Source organism: Scyliorhinus torazame, chromosome 15 (assembly GCF_047496885.1).
Source record: "Scyliorhinus torazame isolate Kashiwa2021f chromosome 15, sScyTor2.1, whole genome shotgun sequence".
Taxonomy (NCBI): domain Eukaryota; kingdom Metazoa; phylum Chordata; class Chondrichthyes; order Carcharhiniformes; family Scyliorhinidae; genus Scyliorhinus; species Scyliorhinus torazame.
The window spans coordinates 6,412,492-6,430,233 of NC_092721.1; the positions used below are offsets into that span (position 1 = coordinate 6,412,492).

General features: G+C 58.4%; 1 protein-coding gene across 1 annotated transcript in view; it reads left to right on the forward strand.

Annotated features, from left to right (window-relative positions):
• LOC140391490 (uncharacterized) overlaps positions 1-17,742 on the forward strand; it is a 406,857-nt gene that overhangs the window by 246,017 nt on the left and 143,098 nt on the right. The window contains exon 21 of the mRNA XM_072476012.1: positions 202-357. Coding sequence (XP_072332113.1) covers positions 202-357 — 156 coding nt within the window. The remainder of the gene's footprint in view (positions 1-201; positions 358-17,742) is intronic.

Consider the following 17,742-nt stretch of genomic DNA (forward strand, 5'->3'; position numbering starts at 1 on the left):
GGTTTGAGGTTAGTATCAGATCAACCTTGATCTCACTAAATGGTGGAGCAGGGTCGAGGGGCCGAAGGGCCTCCTCTTGCTCTGTGTTTGTATGTTGGTATGTTCTCAAAATCCCTGTTTACATCTCTGACCAGTTTCTTGAGCTTCAGTTTAGTGTTACTGATCTCAAATTCATCCTTTCTCTTCTCACTTACCCTCTAGGTCATTCCCTGCAGGGTGAGAATGGCCTGCCAGGGTTTCCTGGTGAGCGAGGCCAGAAAGGCGACAGAGGAGATGCAGGATCATCGCTCTCAGGTGCTCCAGGGAGAGATGGTCAGAGAGGATTACCAGGTCCCCCTGGTCCCCCAGGACCCACAGGTAAGGTGATCAGTCGCTGGAACTCCTGTTGTATCTCTCCACTGCCCTCTGAAGAGACTTTGCCTTATTACTCAGGACATAAAGAGTGCTCACCTAAAACATTTGCCAAGGTTAATGCAGAAGAGCAGTAATATTACAAGACATTTCTTAAGTGAGGTCAAACAGACAATTTTGCCAAATCAGATGTTCCATCTATAAAGCAGCCCCGATACTGCCAACACCAGCTCCAGCCCACGTGTGCTCACATCAGGAGCATATCCTCAGCCACTCTGGGCTTCCATGTAACTCCAGTCCCACACCAATGTTGTTAACTCAGAACAGCTCCCCGAAGTAGCCCAACTCAGTCACTTCACTCACCTTGCAGTGGATCACGAAGATAGTCAGGACATTCTCAGGGGCAATTAGGGACGGGCAATAAATGCTCACCTTGCCCATATTCCGCATTGATCAATACATAAACTCGATGTCAAGTAGCACCTTCAGTTTCCACAGAGAAGCATTTTTAATGCTTTCTATAATGTTACAGCACAGACTGGAATATATTAATTCAATGAGAAAGTCTGAAAAGATGGAAAATTATTGACGTTTCATCATCAGTGTCTCAAGGTGCACTCAGAGGGTCAGTACTGAGGGAGTGCCGCACTGTCAGAGGGTCAGTACTGAGGGAGTGCTGCACTGTCAGAGGGTCAGTACTGAGGGAGCGCTGCACTGTCAGAGGGTCAGTACTGAGGGAGAGCTGCACTGTCAGAGGGTCAGTACTGAGGGAGTGTCGCACTGTCAGAGGGTCAGTACTGAGGGAGTGCTGCACTGTCAGAGGGTCAGTACTGAGGGAGTGCTGCACTGTCAGAGGGTCAGTACTGAGGGAGTGCTGCACTGTCAGAGGGTCAGTACTGAGAGAGTGCTGCCCTGTCAGAGGGTCAGTACTGAGGGAGTGCCGCACTGTCAGAGGGTCAGTACTGAGGGAGTGCCTCACTGTCAGAGGGCCAGTACTGAGGGAGTGCTGCACTGTCAGAGGGTCAGTACAGCGGGAGTGCAGCACTGTCAGAGTATCAGTACTGACGGAGGGCTGCACTGTCACAGGGTCAGTACTGAGGGAGTGCCGCACTGTCAGAGGGTCAGTACTGAGGGAGTGCCGCACTGTCAGAGGGTCAGTACTGATGGGGTTCGCTGCACTGTCAGAGGGCCAGTACTGAGGGAGTGCTGCACTGTCAGAGGTTCAGTACTGAGGGAGTGCAGCACTGTCAGAGTTCCAGTACTGAGGGAGTGCTGCACTGTCAGAGGGTCAGTACTGAGGGAGTGCTGCACTGTCAGAGGGTCAGTACTGAGGGAGTGCTGCACTGTCATGGGGTCAGCACTGTCAGAGGGTCAGTACTGAGGGAGTGCTGCACTGTCAGATGGTCAGTACTGAGGGAGTGCCGCACTGTCAGAGAATCAGCCTTGAGGGAGTGCTGCACTGTCAGAGGGTCAGTACTGAGGGAGTGCCTCACAGTCAGAGGGTCAGGACTGAGGGAGTGCCGCACTGTCAGAGGGTCAGTACTGAGGGAGTGCTGCACTGTCAGAGGGTCAGTACTGAGGGAGTGCCGCACTGTCAGAGTGTCAGTACTGAGGGAGTGCTGCACTGTCAGAGGGTCAGTACTGAGGGAGTGCCGCACTGTCAGAGTGTCAGTACTGAGGGAGTGCTGCACTGTCAGAGGGTCAGTACTGAGGGAGCGCTGCACTGTCAGAGGGTCAGTACTGAGGGAGAGCTGCACTGTCAGAGGGTCAGTACTGAGGGAGTGTCGCACTGTCAGAGGGTCAGTACTGAGGGAGTGCTGCACTGTCAGAGGGTCAGTACTGAGGGAGTGCTGCACTGTCAGAGGGTCAGTACTGAGGGAGTGCTGCACTGTCAGAGGGTCAGTACTGAGAGAGTGCTGCCCTGTCAGAGGGTCAGTACTGAGGGAGTGCCGCACTGTCAGAGGGTCAGTACTGAGGGAGTGCCTCACTGTCAGAGGGCCAGTACTGAGGGAGTGCTGCACTGTCAGAGGGTCAGTACAGCGGGAGTGCAGCACTGTCAGAGTGTCAGTACTGACGGAGGGCTGCACTGTCACAGGGTCAGTACTGAGGGAGTGCCGCACTGTCAGAGGGTCAGTACTGAGGGAGTGCCGCACTGTCAGAGGGTCAGTACTGATGGGGTTTGCTGCACTGTCAGAGGGTCAGTACTGAGGGAGTGCTGCACTGTCAGAGGTTCAGTACTGAGGGAGTGCAGCACTGTCAGAGTTCCAGTACTGAGGGAGTGCTGCACTGTCAGAGGGTCAGTACTGAGGGAGTGCTGCACTGTCAGAGGGTCAGTACTGAGGGAGTGCTGCACTGTCATGGGGTCAGCACTGTCAGAGGGTCAGTACTGAGGGAGTGCTGCACTGTCAGATGGTCAGTACTGAGGGAGTGCCGCACTGTCAGAGAATCAGCCTTGAGGGAGTGCTGCACTGTCAGAGGGTCAGTACTGAGGGAGTGCCTCACAGTCAGAGGGTCAGTACTGAGGGAGTGCCGCACTGTCAGAGGGTCAGTACTGAGGGAGTGCCGCACTGCCAGAGGGTCAGTTTTGAGGGAGTGCTGCACTGTCAGAGGGTCAGTACTGAGGGAGTGCCGCACTGTCAGAGGGTCAGTACTGAGGGAGTGCCTCACTGTCAGAGGGCCAGTACTGAGGGAGTGCTGCACTGTCAGAGGGTCAGTACAGAGGGAGTGCAGCACTGTCAGAGTGTCAGTACTGACGGAGGGCTGCACTGTCAGAGGGTCAGTACTGAGGGAGTGCCGCACTGTCAGAGGGTCAGTACTGAGGGAGTGCTGCACTGTCAGAGGGTCAGTACTGAGGGAGTGCCGCACTGTCAGAGGGTCAGTACTGATGGGGTTTGCTGCACTGTCAGAGGGCCAGTACTGAGGGAGTGCTGCACTGTCAGAGGGTCAGTACTGAGGGAGTGCAGCACTGTCAGAGTTCCAGTACTGAGGGAGTGCTGCACTGTCAGAGGGTCAGTACTGAGGGAGTGCTGCACTGTCAGAGGGTCAGTACTGAGGGAGTGCTGCACTGTCATGGGGTCAGCACTGTCAGAGGGTCAGTACTGAGGGAGTGCTGCACTGTCAGATGGTCAGTACTGAGGGAGTGCCGCACTGTCAGAGAATCAGCCTTGAGGGAGTGCTGCACTGTCAGAGGGTCAGTACTGAGGGAGTGCCTCACTGTCAGAGGGGCAGTACTGAGGGAGTGCCGCACTGTCAGAGGGTCAGTACTGAGGGAGTGCCGCACTGCCAGAGGGTCAGTATTGAGGGAGTGCTGCACTGTCAGAGGGTCAGTACTGAGGGAGTGCCGCACTGTCAGAGGGTCAGCCTTGAGGGAGTGCCGCACAGCCAGAGGGTCAGTACTGAGGAAGTGCTGCACTGACGGAGGGTCAGTACTGAGGGAGTGCCGCACTGTCAGAGGGTCAGTACGGAGGGAGTGCCGCACTGTCAGAGGGTCAGTACGGAGGGAGTGCCGCACTGTCAGAGGGTCAGTACTGAGGGAGTGCCGCACTGTCAGAGGGTCAGTACTGAGGGAGTGCCGCACTGGCAGAGGGGCAGTACTGAGGGAGTGCCGCACTGTCAGAGGGTCAGTACTGAGGGAGTGCCGCACTGTCAGAGGGTCAGTACTGAGGGAGTGCTGCACTGCCAGAGGGTCAGTACTGAGGACGTGCTGCACTGTCAGAGGGTCAGTACTGAGGGAGTGCTGCACTGTCACAGGGTCAGTACTGAGGGAGTGCCGCACTGTCAGAGGATCAGCCTTGAGGGAGTGCCGCACTGCCAGAGGGTCAGTACTGGGGGAGTGCTGCACTGTCAGAGGGTCAGTACTGAGGGAGTGCCGCACTGTCAGAGGGTCAGCCTTGAGGGAGTGCCGCACTGCCAGTGGGTCAGTACTGAGGGAGTGCTGCACTGTCAGAGGGTCAGTACTGAGGAAGTGCTGCACTGTCGGAGGGTCAGTACTGAGGGAGTGCTGTACTGTCAGAGGGTCAGTACGGAGGGAGTGCCGCACTGTCAGAGGGTCAGTACTGAGGGAGTTCCGAACTGTCAGAGGGTCAGTAATGAGGGAGTGCCGCACTGTCAGAGGGTCAGTACTGAGGGAGTGCCGCACTGTCAGAGGGTCAGTATTGAGGGAGTACCGCACTGTCAGAGGGTCAGTACTGAGGGAGTGCCGCACTGTCAGAGGGTCAGTACTGAGGGAGTGCTGCACTGTCAGAGGGTCAGTACTGAGGGAGTGCTGCACTGTCAGAGGCTCAGTACTGAGGGAGTGCTGCACTGCCAGAGGGTCAGTACTGAGGAAGTGCTCCACTGTCAGAGGGTCAGTACTGAGGGAGTGCAGCACTGTCAGAGTTCCAGTACTGAGGGAGTGCTGCACTGTCAGAGGGTCAGTACTGAGGGAGTGCTGCACTGTCAGAGGGTCAGTACTGAGGGAGTGCTGCACTGTCATGGGGTCAGCACTGTCAGAGAGTCAGTACTGAGGGAGTGCTGCACTGTCAGATGGTCAGTACTGAGTGAGTGCCGCACTGTCAGAGAATCAGCCTTGAGGGAGTGCTGCACTGTCAGAGGGTCAGTACTGAGGGAGTGCCTCACTGTCAGAGGGTCAGTACTGAGGGAGTGCCGCACTGTCAGAGGGTCAGTACTGAGGGAGTGCCCCACTGCCAGAGGGTCAGTATTGACGGAGTGCTGCACTGTCAGAGGGTCAGTACTGAGGGAGTGCCGCACTGTCAGAGGGTCAGCCTTGAGGGAGTGCCGCACTGCCAGAGGGTCAGTACTGAGGAAGTGCTGCACTGTCGGAGGGTCAGTACTGAGGGAGTGCCGCACTGTCAGAGGGTCAGTACGGAGGGAGTGCCGCACTGTCAGAGGGTCAGTACAGAGGGAGTGCCGCACTGTCAGAGGGTCAGTACTGAGGGAGTGCCGCACTGTCAGAGGGTCAGTACTGAGGGAGTGCCGCACTGTCAGAGGGGCAGTACTGAGGGAGTGCCGCACTGTCAGAGGGTCAGTACTGAGGGAGTGCCGCACTGTCAGAGGGTCAGTACTGAGGCAGTGCCGCACTGTCAGAGGGTCAGTACTGAGGGAGTGCTGCACTGTCAGAGGGTCAGTACTGAGGGAGTGCTGCACTGTCAGAGGCTCAGTACTGAGGGAGTGCTGCACTGCCAGAGGGTCAGTACTGAGGACGTGCTGCACTGTCAGAGGGTCAGTACTGAGGGAGTGCTGCACTGTCACAGGGTCAGTGCTGAGGGAGTGCCGCACTGTCAGAGGATCAGCCTTGAGGGAGTGCCGCACTGCCAGAGGGTCAGTGCTGGGGGAGTGCTGCACTGTCAGAGGGTCAGTACTGAGGGAGTGCCGCACTGTCAGAGGGTCAGCCTTGAGGGAGTGCCGCACTGCCAGAGGGTCAGTACTGAGGGAGTGCTGCACTGTCAGAGGGTCAGTACTGAGGAAGTGCTGCACTGTCGGAGGGTCAGTACTGAGGGAGTGCTGTACTGTCAGAGGGTCAGTACGGAGGGAGTGCCGAACTGTCAGAGGGTCAGTACTGAGGGAGTGCCGCACTGTCAGAGGGTCAGTACTGAGGGAGTGCCGCACTGTCAGAGGGTCAGTACTGAGGGAGTGCCGCACTGTCAGAGGGGCAGTACTGAGGGAGTGCCGCACTGTCAGAGGGTCAGTATTGAGGGAGTACCGCACTGTCAGAGGGTCAGTACTGAGGGAGTGCCGCACTGTCAGAGGGTCAGTACTGAGGGAGTGCTGCACTGTCAGAGGGTCAGTACTGAGGGAGTGCTGCACTGTCAGAGGCTCAGTACTGAGGGAGTGCTGCACTGCCAGAGGGTCAGTACTGAGGAAGTGCTCCACTGTCAGAGGGTCAGTACTGAGGGAGTGCCGCACTGTCAGAGGGTCAGCCTTGAGGGAGTGCCGCACTGCCAGAGGGTCAGTACTGAGGGACTGCTGCACTGTCAGAGGCTCAGTACTGAGGGAGTGCCGCACTGTCAGAGGGTCAGTACTGAGGGAGTGCCGCACTGTCAGAGGGTCAGTACTGAGGGAGTGCCGCACTGTCAGAGGGTCAGTACTGAGGGAGTGCCGCACTGTCAGAGGGTCAGTACTAAGAGAGTGCTACACTGTCAAGAGTCAGTACTGAGGGAGTGCAGCACTGTCAGAGTGTCAGTACTGACGGAGGGCTGCACTGTCAGAGGGTCAGTACTGAGGGAGTGCTGCACTGTCAGAGGGTCAGTACTGAGGGAGTGCCGCACTGTCAGAGGGTCAGTACTGATGGGGTTTGCTGCACTGTCAGAGGGCCAGTACTGAGGGAGTGCTGCACTGTCAGAGGGTCAGTACTGAGGGAGTGCAGCACTGTCAGAGTTCCAGTACTGAGGGAGTGCTGCACTGTCAGAGGGTCAGTACTGAGGGAGTGCTGCACTGTCAGAGGGTCAGTACTGAGGGAGTGCTGCACTGTCATGGGGTCAGCACTGTCAGAGGGTCAGTACTGAGGGAGTGCTGCACTGTCAGATGGTCAGTACTGAGGGAGTGCCGCACTGTCAGAGAATCAGCCTTGAGGGAGTGCTGCACTGTCAGAGGGTCAGTACTGAGGGAGTGCCTCACTGTCAGAGGGTCAGTACTGAGGGAGTGCCGCACTGTCAGAGGGTCAGTACTGAGGGAGTGCCGCACTGCCAGAGGGTCAGTATTGAGGGACTGCTGCACTGTCAGATGGTCAGTACTGAGGGAGTGCCGCACTGTCAGAGGGTCAGTATTGAGGGTGTGCTGCACTGTCAGATGGTCAGTACTGAGGGAGTGCCGCACTGTCAGAGGGTCAGCCTTGAGGGAGTGCCGCACTGCCAGAGGGTCAGTACTGAGGAAGTGCTGCACTGTCGGATTGTCAGTACTGAGGGAGTGCCGCACTGTCAGAGGGTCAGCACGGAGGGAGTGCCGCACTGTCAGAGGGTCAGTACTGAGGGAGTGCCGCACTGTCAGAGGGGCAGTACTGAGGGAGTGCCGCACTGTCAGAGGGTCAGTACTGAGGGAGTGCCGCACTGCCAGAGGGTCAGTATTGAGGGTGTGCTGCACTGTCAGATGGTCAGTACTGAGGGAGTGCCGCACTGTCAGAGGGTCAGCCTTGAGGGAGTGCCGCACTGCCAGAGGGTCAGTACTGAGGAAGTGCTGCACTGTCGGAGGGTCAGTACTGAGGGAGTGCCGCACTGTCAGAGGGTCAGTACGGAGGGAGTGCCGCACTGTCAGAGGGTCAGTACTGAGGGAGTGCCGCACTGACAGAGGGTCAGTACTGAGGGAGTGCTGCACTGTCAGAGGGTCAGTACTGAGAGAGTGCTGCCCTGTCAGAGGGTCAGTACTGAGGGAGTGCCGCACTGTCAGAGGTCAGTACTGAGGGAGTGCCTCACTGTCAGAGGGCCAGTACTGAGGGAGTGCTGCACTGTCAGAGGGTCAGTACAGAGGAGTGCAGCACTGTCAGAGTGTCAGTACTGACGGAGGGCTGCACTGTCAGAGGGTCAGTACTGAGGGAGTGCCGCACTGTCAGAGGGTCAGTACTGAGGGAGTGCCGCACTGTCAGAGGGTCAGTACTGATGGGGTTTGCTGCACTGTCAGAGGGCCAGTACTGAGGGAGTGCTGCACTGTCAGAGGGTCAGTACTGAGGGAGTGCAGCACTGTCAGAGTTCCAGTACTGAGGGAGTGCTGCACTGTCAGAGGGTCAGTACTGAGGGAGTGCTGCACTGTCATGGGGTCAGCACTGTCAGAGGGTCAGTACTGAGGGAGTGCTGCACTGTCAGATGGTCAGTACTGAGGGAGTGCCGCACTGTCAGAGAATCAGCCTTGAGGGAGTGCTGCACTGTCAGAGGGTCAGTACTGAGGGAGTGCCTCACTGTCAGAGGGTCAGTACTGAGGGAGTGCCGCACTGTCAGAGGGTCAGTACTGAGGGAGTGCCGCACTGCCAGAGGGTCAGTACTGAGGACGTGCTGCACTGTCAGAGGGTCAGTACTGAGGACGTGCTGCACTGTCACAGGGTCAGTACTGAAGGAGTGCCGCACTGTCAGAGGATCAGCCTTGAGGGAGTGCCGCACTGCCAGAGGGTCAGTACTGGGGGAGTGCTGCACTGTCAGAGGGTCAGTACTGAGGGAGTGCCGCACTGTCAGAGGGTCAGCCTTCAGGGAGTGCCGCACTGCCAGAGGGTCAGTACTGAGGGAGTGCTGCACTGTCAGAGGCTCAGTACTGAGGGAGTGCTGCACTGCCAGAGGGTCAGTACTGAGGACGTGCTGCACTGTCAGAGGGTCAGTACTGAGGGAGTGCTGCACTGTCACAGGGTCAGTGCTGAGGGAGTGCCGCACTGTCAGAGGATCAGCCTTGAGGGAGTGCCGCACTGCCAGAGGGTCAGTGCTGGGGGAGTGCTGCACTGTCAGAGGGTCAGTACTGAGGGAGTGCCGCACTGTCAGAGGGTCAGCCTTGAGGGAGTGCCGCACTGCCAGAGGGTCAGTACTGAGGGAGTGCTGCACTGTCAGAGGGTCAGTACTGAGGAAGTGCTGCACTTTCGGAGGGTCAGTACTGAGGGAGTGCTGTACTGTCAGAGGGTCAGTACGGAGGGAGTGCCGCACTGTCAGAGGGTCAGTACTGAGGGAGTGCCGCACTGTCAGAGGGTCAGTACTGAGGGAGTGCCGCACTGTCAGAGGGTCAGTACTGAGGGAGTGCCGCACTGTCAGAGGGGCAGTACTGAGGGAGTGCCGCACTGTCAGAGGGTCAGTATTGAGGGAGTACCGCACTGTCAGAGGGTCAGTACTGAGGGAGTGCCGCACTGTCAGAGGGTCAGTACTGAGGGAGTGCTGCACTGTCAGAGGGTCAGTACTGAGGGAGTGCTGCACTGTCAGAGGCTCAGTACTGAGGGAGTGCTGCACTGCCAGAGGGTCAGTACTGAGGAAGTGCTCCACTGTCAGAGGGTCAGTACTGAGGGAGTGCCGCACTGTCAGAGGCTCAGCCTTGAGGGAGTGCCGCACTGCCAGAGGGTCAGTACTGAGGGACTGCTGCACTGTCAGAGGCTCAGTACTGAGGGAGTGCCGCACTGTCAGAGGGTCAGTACTGAGGGAGTGCCGCACTGTCAGAGGGTCAGTACTGAGGGAGTGCCGCACTGTCAGAGGGTCAGTACTGAGGGAGTGCCGCACTGTCAGAGGGTCAGTACTGAGAGAGTGCTACACTGTCAAGAGTCAGTACTGAGGGAGTGCCGCACTGACAGAGGGTCAGTACTGAGGGAGTGCCGCACTGTCAGAGGGTCAGTACTGAGGGAGTGCTGCACTGTCAGAGGGTCAGTACTGAGAGAGTGCTGCCCTGTCAGAGGGTCAGTACTGAGGGAGTGCCGCACTGTCAGAGGGTCAGTACTGAGGGAGTGCCTCACTGTCAGAGGGCCAGTACTGAGGGAGTGCTGCACTGTCAGAGGGTCAGTACAGAGGAGTGCAGCACTGTCAGAGTGTCAGTACTGACGGAGGGCTGCACTGTCAGAGGGTCAGTACTGAGGGAGTGCCGCACTGTCAGAGGGTCAGTACTGAGGGAGTGCTGCACTGTCAGAGGGTCAGTACTGAGGGAGTGCCGCACTGTCAGACGGTCAGTACTGATGGGGTTTGCTGCACTGTCAGAGGGCCAGTACTGAGGGAGTGCTGCACTGTCAGAGGGTCAGTACTGAGGGAGTGCAGCACTGTCAGAGTTCCAGTACTGAGGGAGTGCTGCACTGTCAGAGGGTCAGTACTGAGGGAGTGCTGCACTGTCATGGGGTCAGCACTGTCAGAGGGTCAGTACTGAGGGAGTGCTGCACTGTCAGATGGTCAGTACTGAGGGAGTGCCGCACTGTCAGAGAATCAGCCTTGAGGGAGTGCTGCACTGTCAGAGGGTCAGTACTGAGGGAGTGCCTCACTGTCAGAGGGTCAGTACTGAGGGAGTGCCGCACTGTCAGAGGGTCAGTACTGAGGGAGTGCCGCACTGCCAGAGGGTCAGTATTGAGGGAGTGCTGCACTGTCAGAGGGTCAGTACTGAGGAAGTGCTGCACTGTCGGAGGGTCAGTACTGAGGACGTGCTGCACTGTCAGAGGGTCAGTACTGAGGGAGTGCTGCACTGTCACAGGGTCAGTACTGAAGGAGTGCCGCACTGTCAGAGGATCAGCCTTGAGCGAGTGCCGCACTGCCAGAGGGTCAGTACTGGGGGAGTGCTGCACTGTCAGAGGGTCAGTACTGAGGGAGTGCCGCACTGTCAGAGGGTCAGCCTTGAGGGAGTGCCGCACTGCCAGAGGGTCAGTACTGAGGGAGTGCTGCACTGTCAGAGGGTCAGTACTGAGGAAGTGCTGCACTGTCGGAGGGTCAGTACTGAGGGAGTGCTGTACTGTCAGAGGGTCAGTACGGAGGGAGTGCCGCACTGTCAGAGGGTCAGTACTGAGGGAGTGCCGCACTGTCAGAGGGTCAGTACTGAGGGAGTGCCGCACTGTCAGGGGGTCAGTACTGAGGGAGTGCCGCACTGTCAGAGGGGCAGTACTGAGGGAGTGCCGCACTGTCAGAGGGTCAGAATTGAGGGAGTACCGCACTGTCAGAGGGTCAGTACTGAGGGAGTGCCGCACTGTCAGAGGGTCAGTACTGAGGGAGTGCTGCACTGTCAGAGGCTCAGTACTGAGGGAGTGCTGCACTGCCAGAGGGTCAGTACTGAGGAAGGGCTCCACTGTCAGAGGGTCAGTACTGAGGGAGTGCAGCACTGTCAGAGTTCCAGTACTGAGGGAGTGCTGCACTGTCAGAGGGTCAGTACTGAGGGAGTGCTGCACTGTCAGAGGGTCAGTACTGAGGGAGTGCTGCACTGTCATGGGGTCAGCACTGTCAGAGGGTCAGTACTGAGGGAGTGCTGCACTGTCAGATGGTCAGTACTGAGGGAGTGCCGCACTGTCAGAGAATCAGCCTTGAGGGAGTGCTGCACTGTCAGAGGGTCAGTACTGAGGGAGTGCCTCACTGTCAGAGGGTCAGTACTGAGGGAGTGCCGCACTGTCAAAGGGTCAGTACTGAGGGAGTGCCGCACTGCCAGAGGGTCAGTATTGAGGGAGTGCTGCACTGTCAGAGGGTCAGTACTGAGGGAGTGCCGCACTGTCAGAGGGTCAGTACTGAGGAAGTGCTGCACTGTCGGAGGGTCAGTACTGAGGGAGTGCCGCACTGTCAGAGGGTCAGTACGGAGGGAGTGCCGCACTGTCAGAGGGTCAGTACTGAGGGAGTGCCGCACTGTCAGAGGGTCAGTACTGAGGGAGTGCCGCACTGTCAGAGGGTCAGTACTGAGGCAGTGCCGCACTGTCAGAGGGTCAGTACTGAGGGAGTGCTAAACTGTCAGAGGGTCAGTACTGAGGGAGTGCTGCACTGTCAGAGGCTCAGTACTGAGGGAGTGCTGCACTGCCAGAGGGTCAGTACTGAGGACGTGCTGCACTGTCAGAGGGTCAGTACTGAGGGAGTGCTGCACTGTCACAGGGTCAGTACTGAGGGAGTGCCGCACTGTCAGAGGATCAGCCTTGAGGGAGTGCCGCACTGCCAGAGGGTCAGTGCTGGGGGAGTGCTGCACTGTCAGAGGGTCAGTACTGAGGGAGTGCCGCACTGTCAGAGGGTCAGCCTTGAGGGAGTGCCGCACTGCCAGAGGGTCAGTACTGAGGGAGTGCTGCACTCTCAGAGGGTCAGTACTGAGGAAGTGCTGCACTGTCGGAGGGTCAGTACTGAGGGAGTGCTGTACTGTCAGAGGGTCAGTACGGAGGGAGTGCCGCACTGTCAGAGGGTCAGTACTGAGGGAGTGCCGCACTGTCAGAGGGTCAGTACTGAGGGAGTGCCGCACTGTCAGAGGGTTAGTACTGAGGGAGTGCCGCACTGTCAGAGGGGCAGTACTGAGGGAGTGCCGCACTGTCAGAGGGTCAGTATTGAGGGAGTACCGCACTGTCAGAGGGTCAGTACTGAGGGAGTGCCGCACTGTCAGAGGGTCAGTACTGAGGGAGTGCTGCACTGTCAGAGGGTCAGTACTGAGGGAGTGCTGCACTGTCAGAGGCTCAGTACTGAGGGAGTGCTGCACTGCCAGAGGGTCAGTACTGAGGAAGTGCTCCACTGTCAGAGGGTCAGTACTGAGGGAGTGCCGCACTGTCAGAGGGTCAGCCTTGAGGGAGTGCCGCACTGCCAGAGGGTCAGTACTGAGGGAGTGCTGCACTGTCAGAGGCTCAGTACTGAGGGAGTGCCGCACTGTCAGAGGGTCAGTACTGAGGGAGTGCCGCACTGTCAGAGGGTCAGTACTGAGGGAGTGCCGCACTGTCAGAGGGTCAGTACTGAGGGAGTGCCGCACTGTCAGAGGGGCAGTACTGAGGGAGTGCCGCACTGTCAGAGGGTCAGTACTGAGAGAGTGCTACACTGTCAAGAGTCAGTACTGGGGGAGTGCCGCACTGACAGAGGGTCAGTACTGAGGGAGTGCCGCACTGTCAGAGGGTCAGTACTGAGGGAGTGCCGCACTGTCAGAGGGTCAGTACTGAGGGAGTGCTGCAGTGTCAGAGGTTCAGTACTGAGGGAGTGCAGCACTGTCAGAGGGTCAGTACTGAGGGAGTGCTGCACTGTCAGAGGGTCAGTACTGAGGGAGTGCCGCACTGCCAGAGGGTCAGTACTGATGGGGTTGCTGCACTGTCAGAGGGCCAGTACTGAGGGAGTGCTGCACTGTCAGAGGGTCAGTACTGAGGGAGTGCAGCACTGTCAGAGTGTCAGTACTGACGGAGAGCTTCACTGTCAGAGGGTCAGTACTGAGGGAGTGCCGCACTGTCAGAGGGTCAGTACTGAGGGAGTGCTGCACTGTCAGAGGGTCAGTACTGAGGGAGTGCCGCACTGTCAGAGGGTCAGTACTGATGGGGTTTGCTGCACTGTCAGAGGGCCAGTACTGAGGGAGTGCTGCACTGTCAGAGGGTCAGTACTGAGGGAGTGCAGCACTGTCAAAGATCCAGTACTGAGGGAGTGCTGCGCTGTCAGAGGGTCAGTACTGAGGGAGTGCTGCACTGTCAGAGGGTCAGTACTGAGGGAGTGCTGCACTGTCATGGGGTCAGTACTGAGGGAGTGCTGCACTGTCAGAGGGTCAGTACTGAGGGAGTGCCGCACTGTCAGAGGGTCAGTACTGAGGGAGTGCTGCACTGTCAGAGGGTCAGTACTGAGGGAGTGCTGCACTGTCATGGGGTCAGTACTGAGGGAGTGCTGCACTGTCAGAGTGTCAGTACTGAGGGAGTGCCGCACTGTCAGAGGATCAGCCTTGAGGGAGTGCCGCACTGCCAGAGGGTCAGTACTGAGGGTGTGCTGCACTGTCAGAGGGTCAGTACTGAGGGAGTGCCGCACTGTCAAAGGGTCAGTACTGAGGGAGTGCCGCACTGTCAGAGGGTCAGCCTTGAGGGAGTGCCGCACTGCCAGAGGGTTAGTACTGAGGGAGTGCTGCACTGTCAGAGGGTCAGTACTGAGGAAGTGCTGCACTGTCGGAGCGTCAGTACTGAGGGAGTGCTGCACTGTCAGAGGGTCAGTACTGAGGGAGTGCTGCACTGTCAGAGGGTCAGTACTGAGGGAGTGCCGCACTGTCAGAGGGTCAGTACTGAGGGAGTGCCGCACTGTCAGAGGGGCAGTACTGAGGGAGTGCCGCACTGTCAGAGGGTCAGTACTGAGGGAGTGCCGCACTGTCAGAGAGTCAGTACTGAGGGAGTGCTGCACTGTCAGAGGGTCAGTACTGAGGGAGTGCCGCACTGTCAGAGGGTCAGTACTGAGGGAGTGCCGCACTGTCAGAGGGTCAGTACTGAGGGAGTGCTGCACTGTCAGAGGGTCAGTACTGAGGGAGTGCCGCACTGTCAGAGGGTCAGTACTGATGGGGTTTGCTGCACTGTCAGAGGGCCAGTACTGAGGGAGTGCTGCACTGTCAGAGGGTCAGTACTGAGGGAGTGCAGCACTGTCAGAGTTCCAGTACTGAGGGAGTGCTGCACTGTCAGAGGGTCAGTACTGAGGGAGTGCTGCACTGTCAGAGGGTCAGTACTGAGGGAGTGCTGCACTGTCATGGGGTCAGCACTGTCAGAGGGTCAGTACTGAGGGAGTGCTGCACTGTCAGATGGTCAGTACTGAGGGAGTGCCGCACTGTCAGAGAATCAGCCTTGAGGGAGTGCTGCACTGTCAGAGGGTCAGTACTGAGGGAGTGCCTCACTGTCAGAGGGTCAGTACTGAGGGAGTGCCGCACTGTCAGAGGGTCAGTACTGAGGGAGTGCCGCACTGCCAGAGGGTCAGTATTGAGGGAGTGCTGCACTGTCAGATGGTCAGTACTGAGGGAGTGCCGCACTGTCAGAGGGTCAGTATTGAGGGTGTGCTGCACTGTCAGATGGTCAGTACTGAGGGAGTGCCGCACTGTCAGAGGGTCAGCCTTGAGGGAGTGCCGCACTGCCAGAGGGTCAGTACTGAGGAAGTGCTGCACTGTCGGAGGGTCAGTACTGAGGGAGTGCCGCACTGTCAGAGGGTCAGCACGGAGGGAGTGCCGCACTGTCAGAGGGTCAGTACTGAGGGAGTGCCGCACTGTCAGAGGGGCAGTACTGAGGGAGTGCCGCACTGTCAGAGGGTCAGTACTGAGGGAGTGCCGCACTGCCAGAGGGTCAGTATTGAGGGTGTGCTGCACTGTCAGATGGTCAGTACTGAGGGAGTGCCGCACTGTCAGAGGGTCAGCCTTGAGGGAGTGCCGCACTGCCAGAGGGTCAGTACTGAGGAAGTGCTGCACTGTCGGAGGGTCAGTACTGAGGGAGTGCCGCACTGTCAGAGGGTCAGTACGGAGGGAGTGCCGCACTGTCAGAGGGTCAGTACTGAGGGAGTGCCGCACTGTCAGAGGGGCAGTACTGAGGGAGTGCCGCACTGTCAGAGGGTCAGTACTGAGGGAGTGCCGCACTGTCAGAGGGTCAGTACTGAGGGAGTGCTGCACTGCCAGAGGGTCAGTACTGAGGACGTGCTGCACTGTCAGAGGGTCAGTACTGAGGGAGTGCTGCACTGTCACAGGGTCAGTACTGAGGGAGTGCCGCACTGTCAGAGGATCAGCCTTGAGGGAGTGCCGCACTGCCAGAGGGTCAGTACTGGGGGAGTGCTGCACTGTCAGAGGGTCAGTACTGAGGGAGTGCCGCACTGTCAGAGGGTCAGCCTTGAGGGAGTGCCGCACTGCCAGAGGGTCAGTACTGAGGGAGTGCTGCACTGTCAGAGGGTCAGTACTGAGGAAGTGCTGCACTGTCGGAGGGTCAGGACTGAGGGAGTGCTGTACTGTCAGAGGGTCTGTACGGAGGGAGTGCCGCACAGTCAGAGGGTCAGTACTGAGGGAGTGCCGCACTGTCAGAGGGTCAGTACTGAGGGAGTGCCGCACTGTCAGAGGGTCAGTACTGAGGGAGTGCCGCACTGTCAGAGGGGCAGTACTGAGGGAGTGCCGCACTGTCAGAGGGTCAGTATTGAGGGAGTACCGCACTGTCAGAGGGTCAGTACTGAGGGAGTGCCGCACTGTCAGAGGGTCAGTACTGAGGGAGTGCTGCACTGTCAGAGGGTCAGTACTGAGGGAGTGCTGCACTGTCAGAGGCTCAGTACTGAGGGAGTGCTGCACTGCCAGAGGGTCAGTACTGAGGAAGTGCTCCACTGTCAGAGGGTCAGTACTGAGGGAGTGCAGCACTGTCAGAGTTCCAGTACTGAGGGAGTGCTGCACTGTCAGAGGGTCAGTACTGAGGGAGTGCTGCACTGTCAGAGGGTCAGTACTGAGGGAGTGCTGCACTGTCATGGGGTCAGCACTGTCAGAGGGTCAGTACTGAGGGAGTGCTGCACTGTCAGATGGTCAGTACTGAGGGAGTGCCGCACTGTCAGAGAATCAGCCTTGAGGGAGTGCTGCACTGTCAGAGGGTCAGTACTGAGGGAGTGCCGCACTGTCAGAGGGTCAGTACTGAGGGAGTGCCCCACTGCCAGAGGGTCAGTATTGAGGGAGTGCTGCACTGTCAGAGGGTCAGTACTGAGGGAGTGCCGCACTGTCAGAGGGTCAGCCTTGAGGGAGTGCCGCACTGCCAGAGGATCAGTACTGAGGAAGTGCTGCACTGTCGGAGGGTCAGTACTGAGGGAGTGCCGCACTGTCAGAGGGTCAGTACGGAGGGAGTGCCGCACTGTCAGAGGGTCAGTACTGAGGGAGTGCCGCACTGTCAGAGGGTCAGTACTGAGGGAGTGCCGCACTGTCAGAGGGTCAGTACTGAGGGAGTGCCGCACTGTCAGAGGGGCAGTACTGAGGGAGTGCCGCACTGTCAGAGGGTCAGTACTGAGGGAGTGCCGCACTGTCAGAGGGTCAGTACTGAGGCAGTGCCGCACTGTCAGAGGGTCAGTACTGAGGGAGTGCTGCACTGTCAGAGGGTCAGTACTGAGGGAGTGCTGCACTGTCAGAGGCTCAGTACTGAGGGAGTGCTGCACTGCCAGAGGGTCAGTACTGAGGACGTGCTGCACTGTCAGAGGGTCAGTACTGAGGGAGTGCTGCACTGTCACAGGGTCAGTGCTGAGGGAGTGCCGCACTGTCAGAGGATCAGCCTTGAGGGAGTGCCGCACTGCCAGAGGGTCAGTGCTGGGGGAGTGCTGCACTGTCAGAGGGTCAGTACTGAGGGAGTGCCGCACTGTCAGAGGGTCAGCCTTGAGGGAGTGCCGCACTGCCAGAGGGTCAGTACTGAGGGAGTGCTGCACTGTCAGAGGGTCAGTACTGAGGAAGTGCTGCACTGTCGGAGGGTCAGTACTGAGGGAGTGCTGTACTGTCAGAGGGTCAGTACGGAGGGAGTGCCGCACTGTCAGAGGGTCAGTACTGAGGGAGTGCCGCACTGTCAGAGGGTCAGTACTGAGGGAGTGCCGCACTGTCAGAGGGTCAGTACTGAGGGAGTGCCGCACTGTCAGTGGGGCAGTACTGAGGGAGTGCCGCACTGTCAGAGGGTCAGTATTGAGGGAGTACCGCACTGTCAGAGGGTCAGTACTGAGGGAGTGCCGCACTGTCAGAGGGTCAGTACTTAGGGAGTGCTGCACTGTCAGAGGGTCAGTACTGAGGGAGTGCTGCACTGTCAGAGGCTCAGTACTGAGGGAGTGCTGCACTGCCAGAGGGTCAGTACTGAGGAAGTGCTCCACTGTCAGAGGGTCAGTACTGAGGGAGTGCCGCACTGTCAGAGGGTCAGTACTGAGGGAGTGCCGCACTGTCAGAGGGTCAGTACTGAGAGAGTGCGACACTGTCAAGAGTCAGTACTGAGGGAGTGCCGCACTGACAGAGGGTCAGTACTGAGGGAGTGCCGCACTGTCAGAGGGTCAGTACTGAGGGAGTGCTGCACTGTCAGAGGGTCAGTACTGAGAGAGTCCT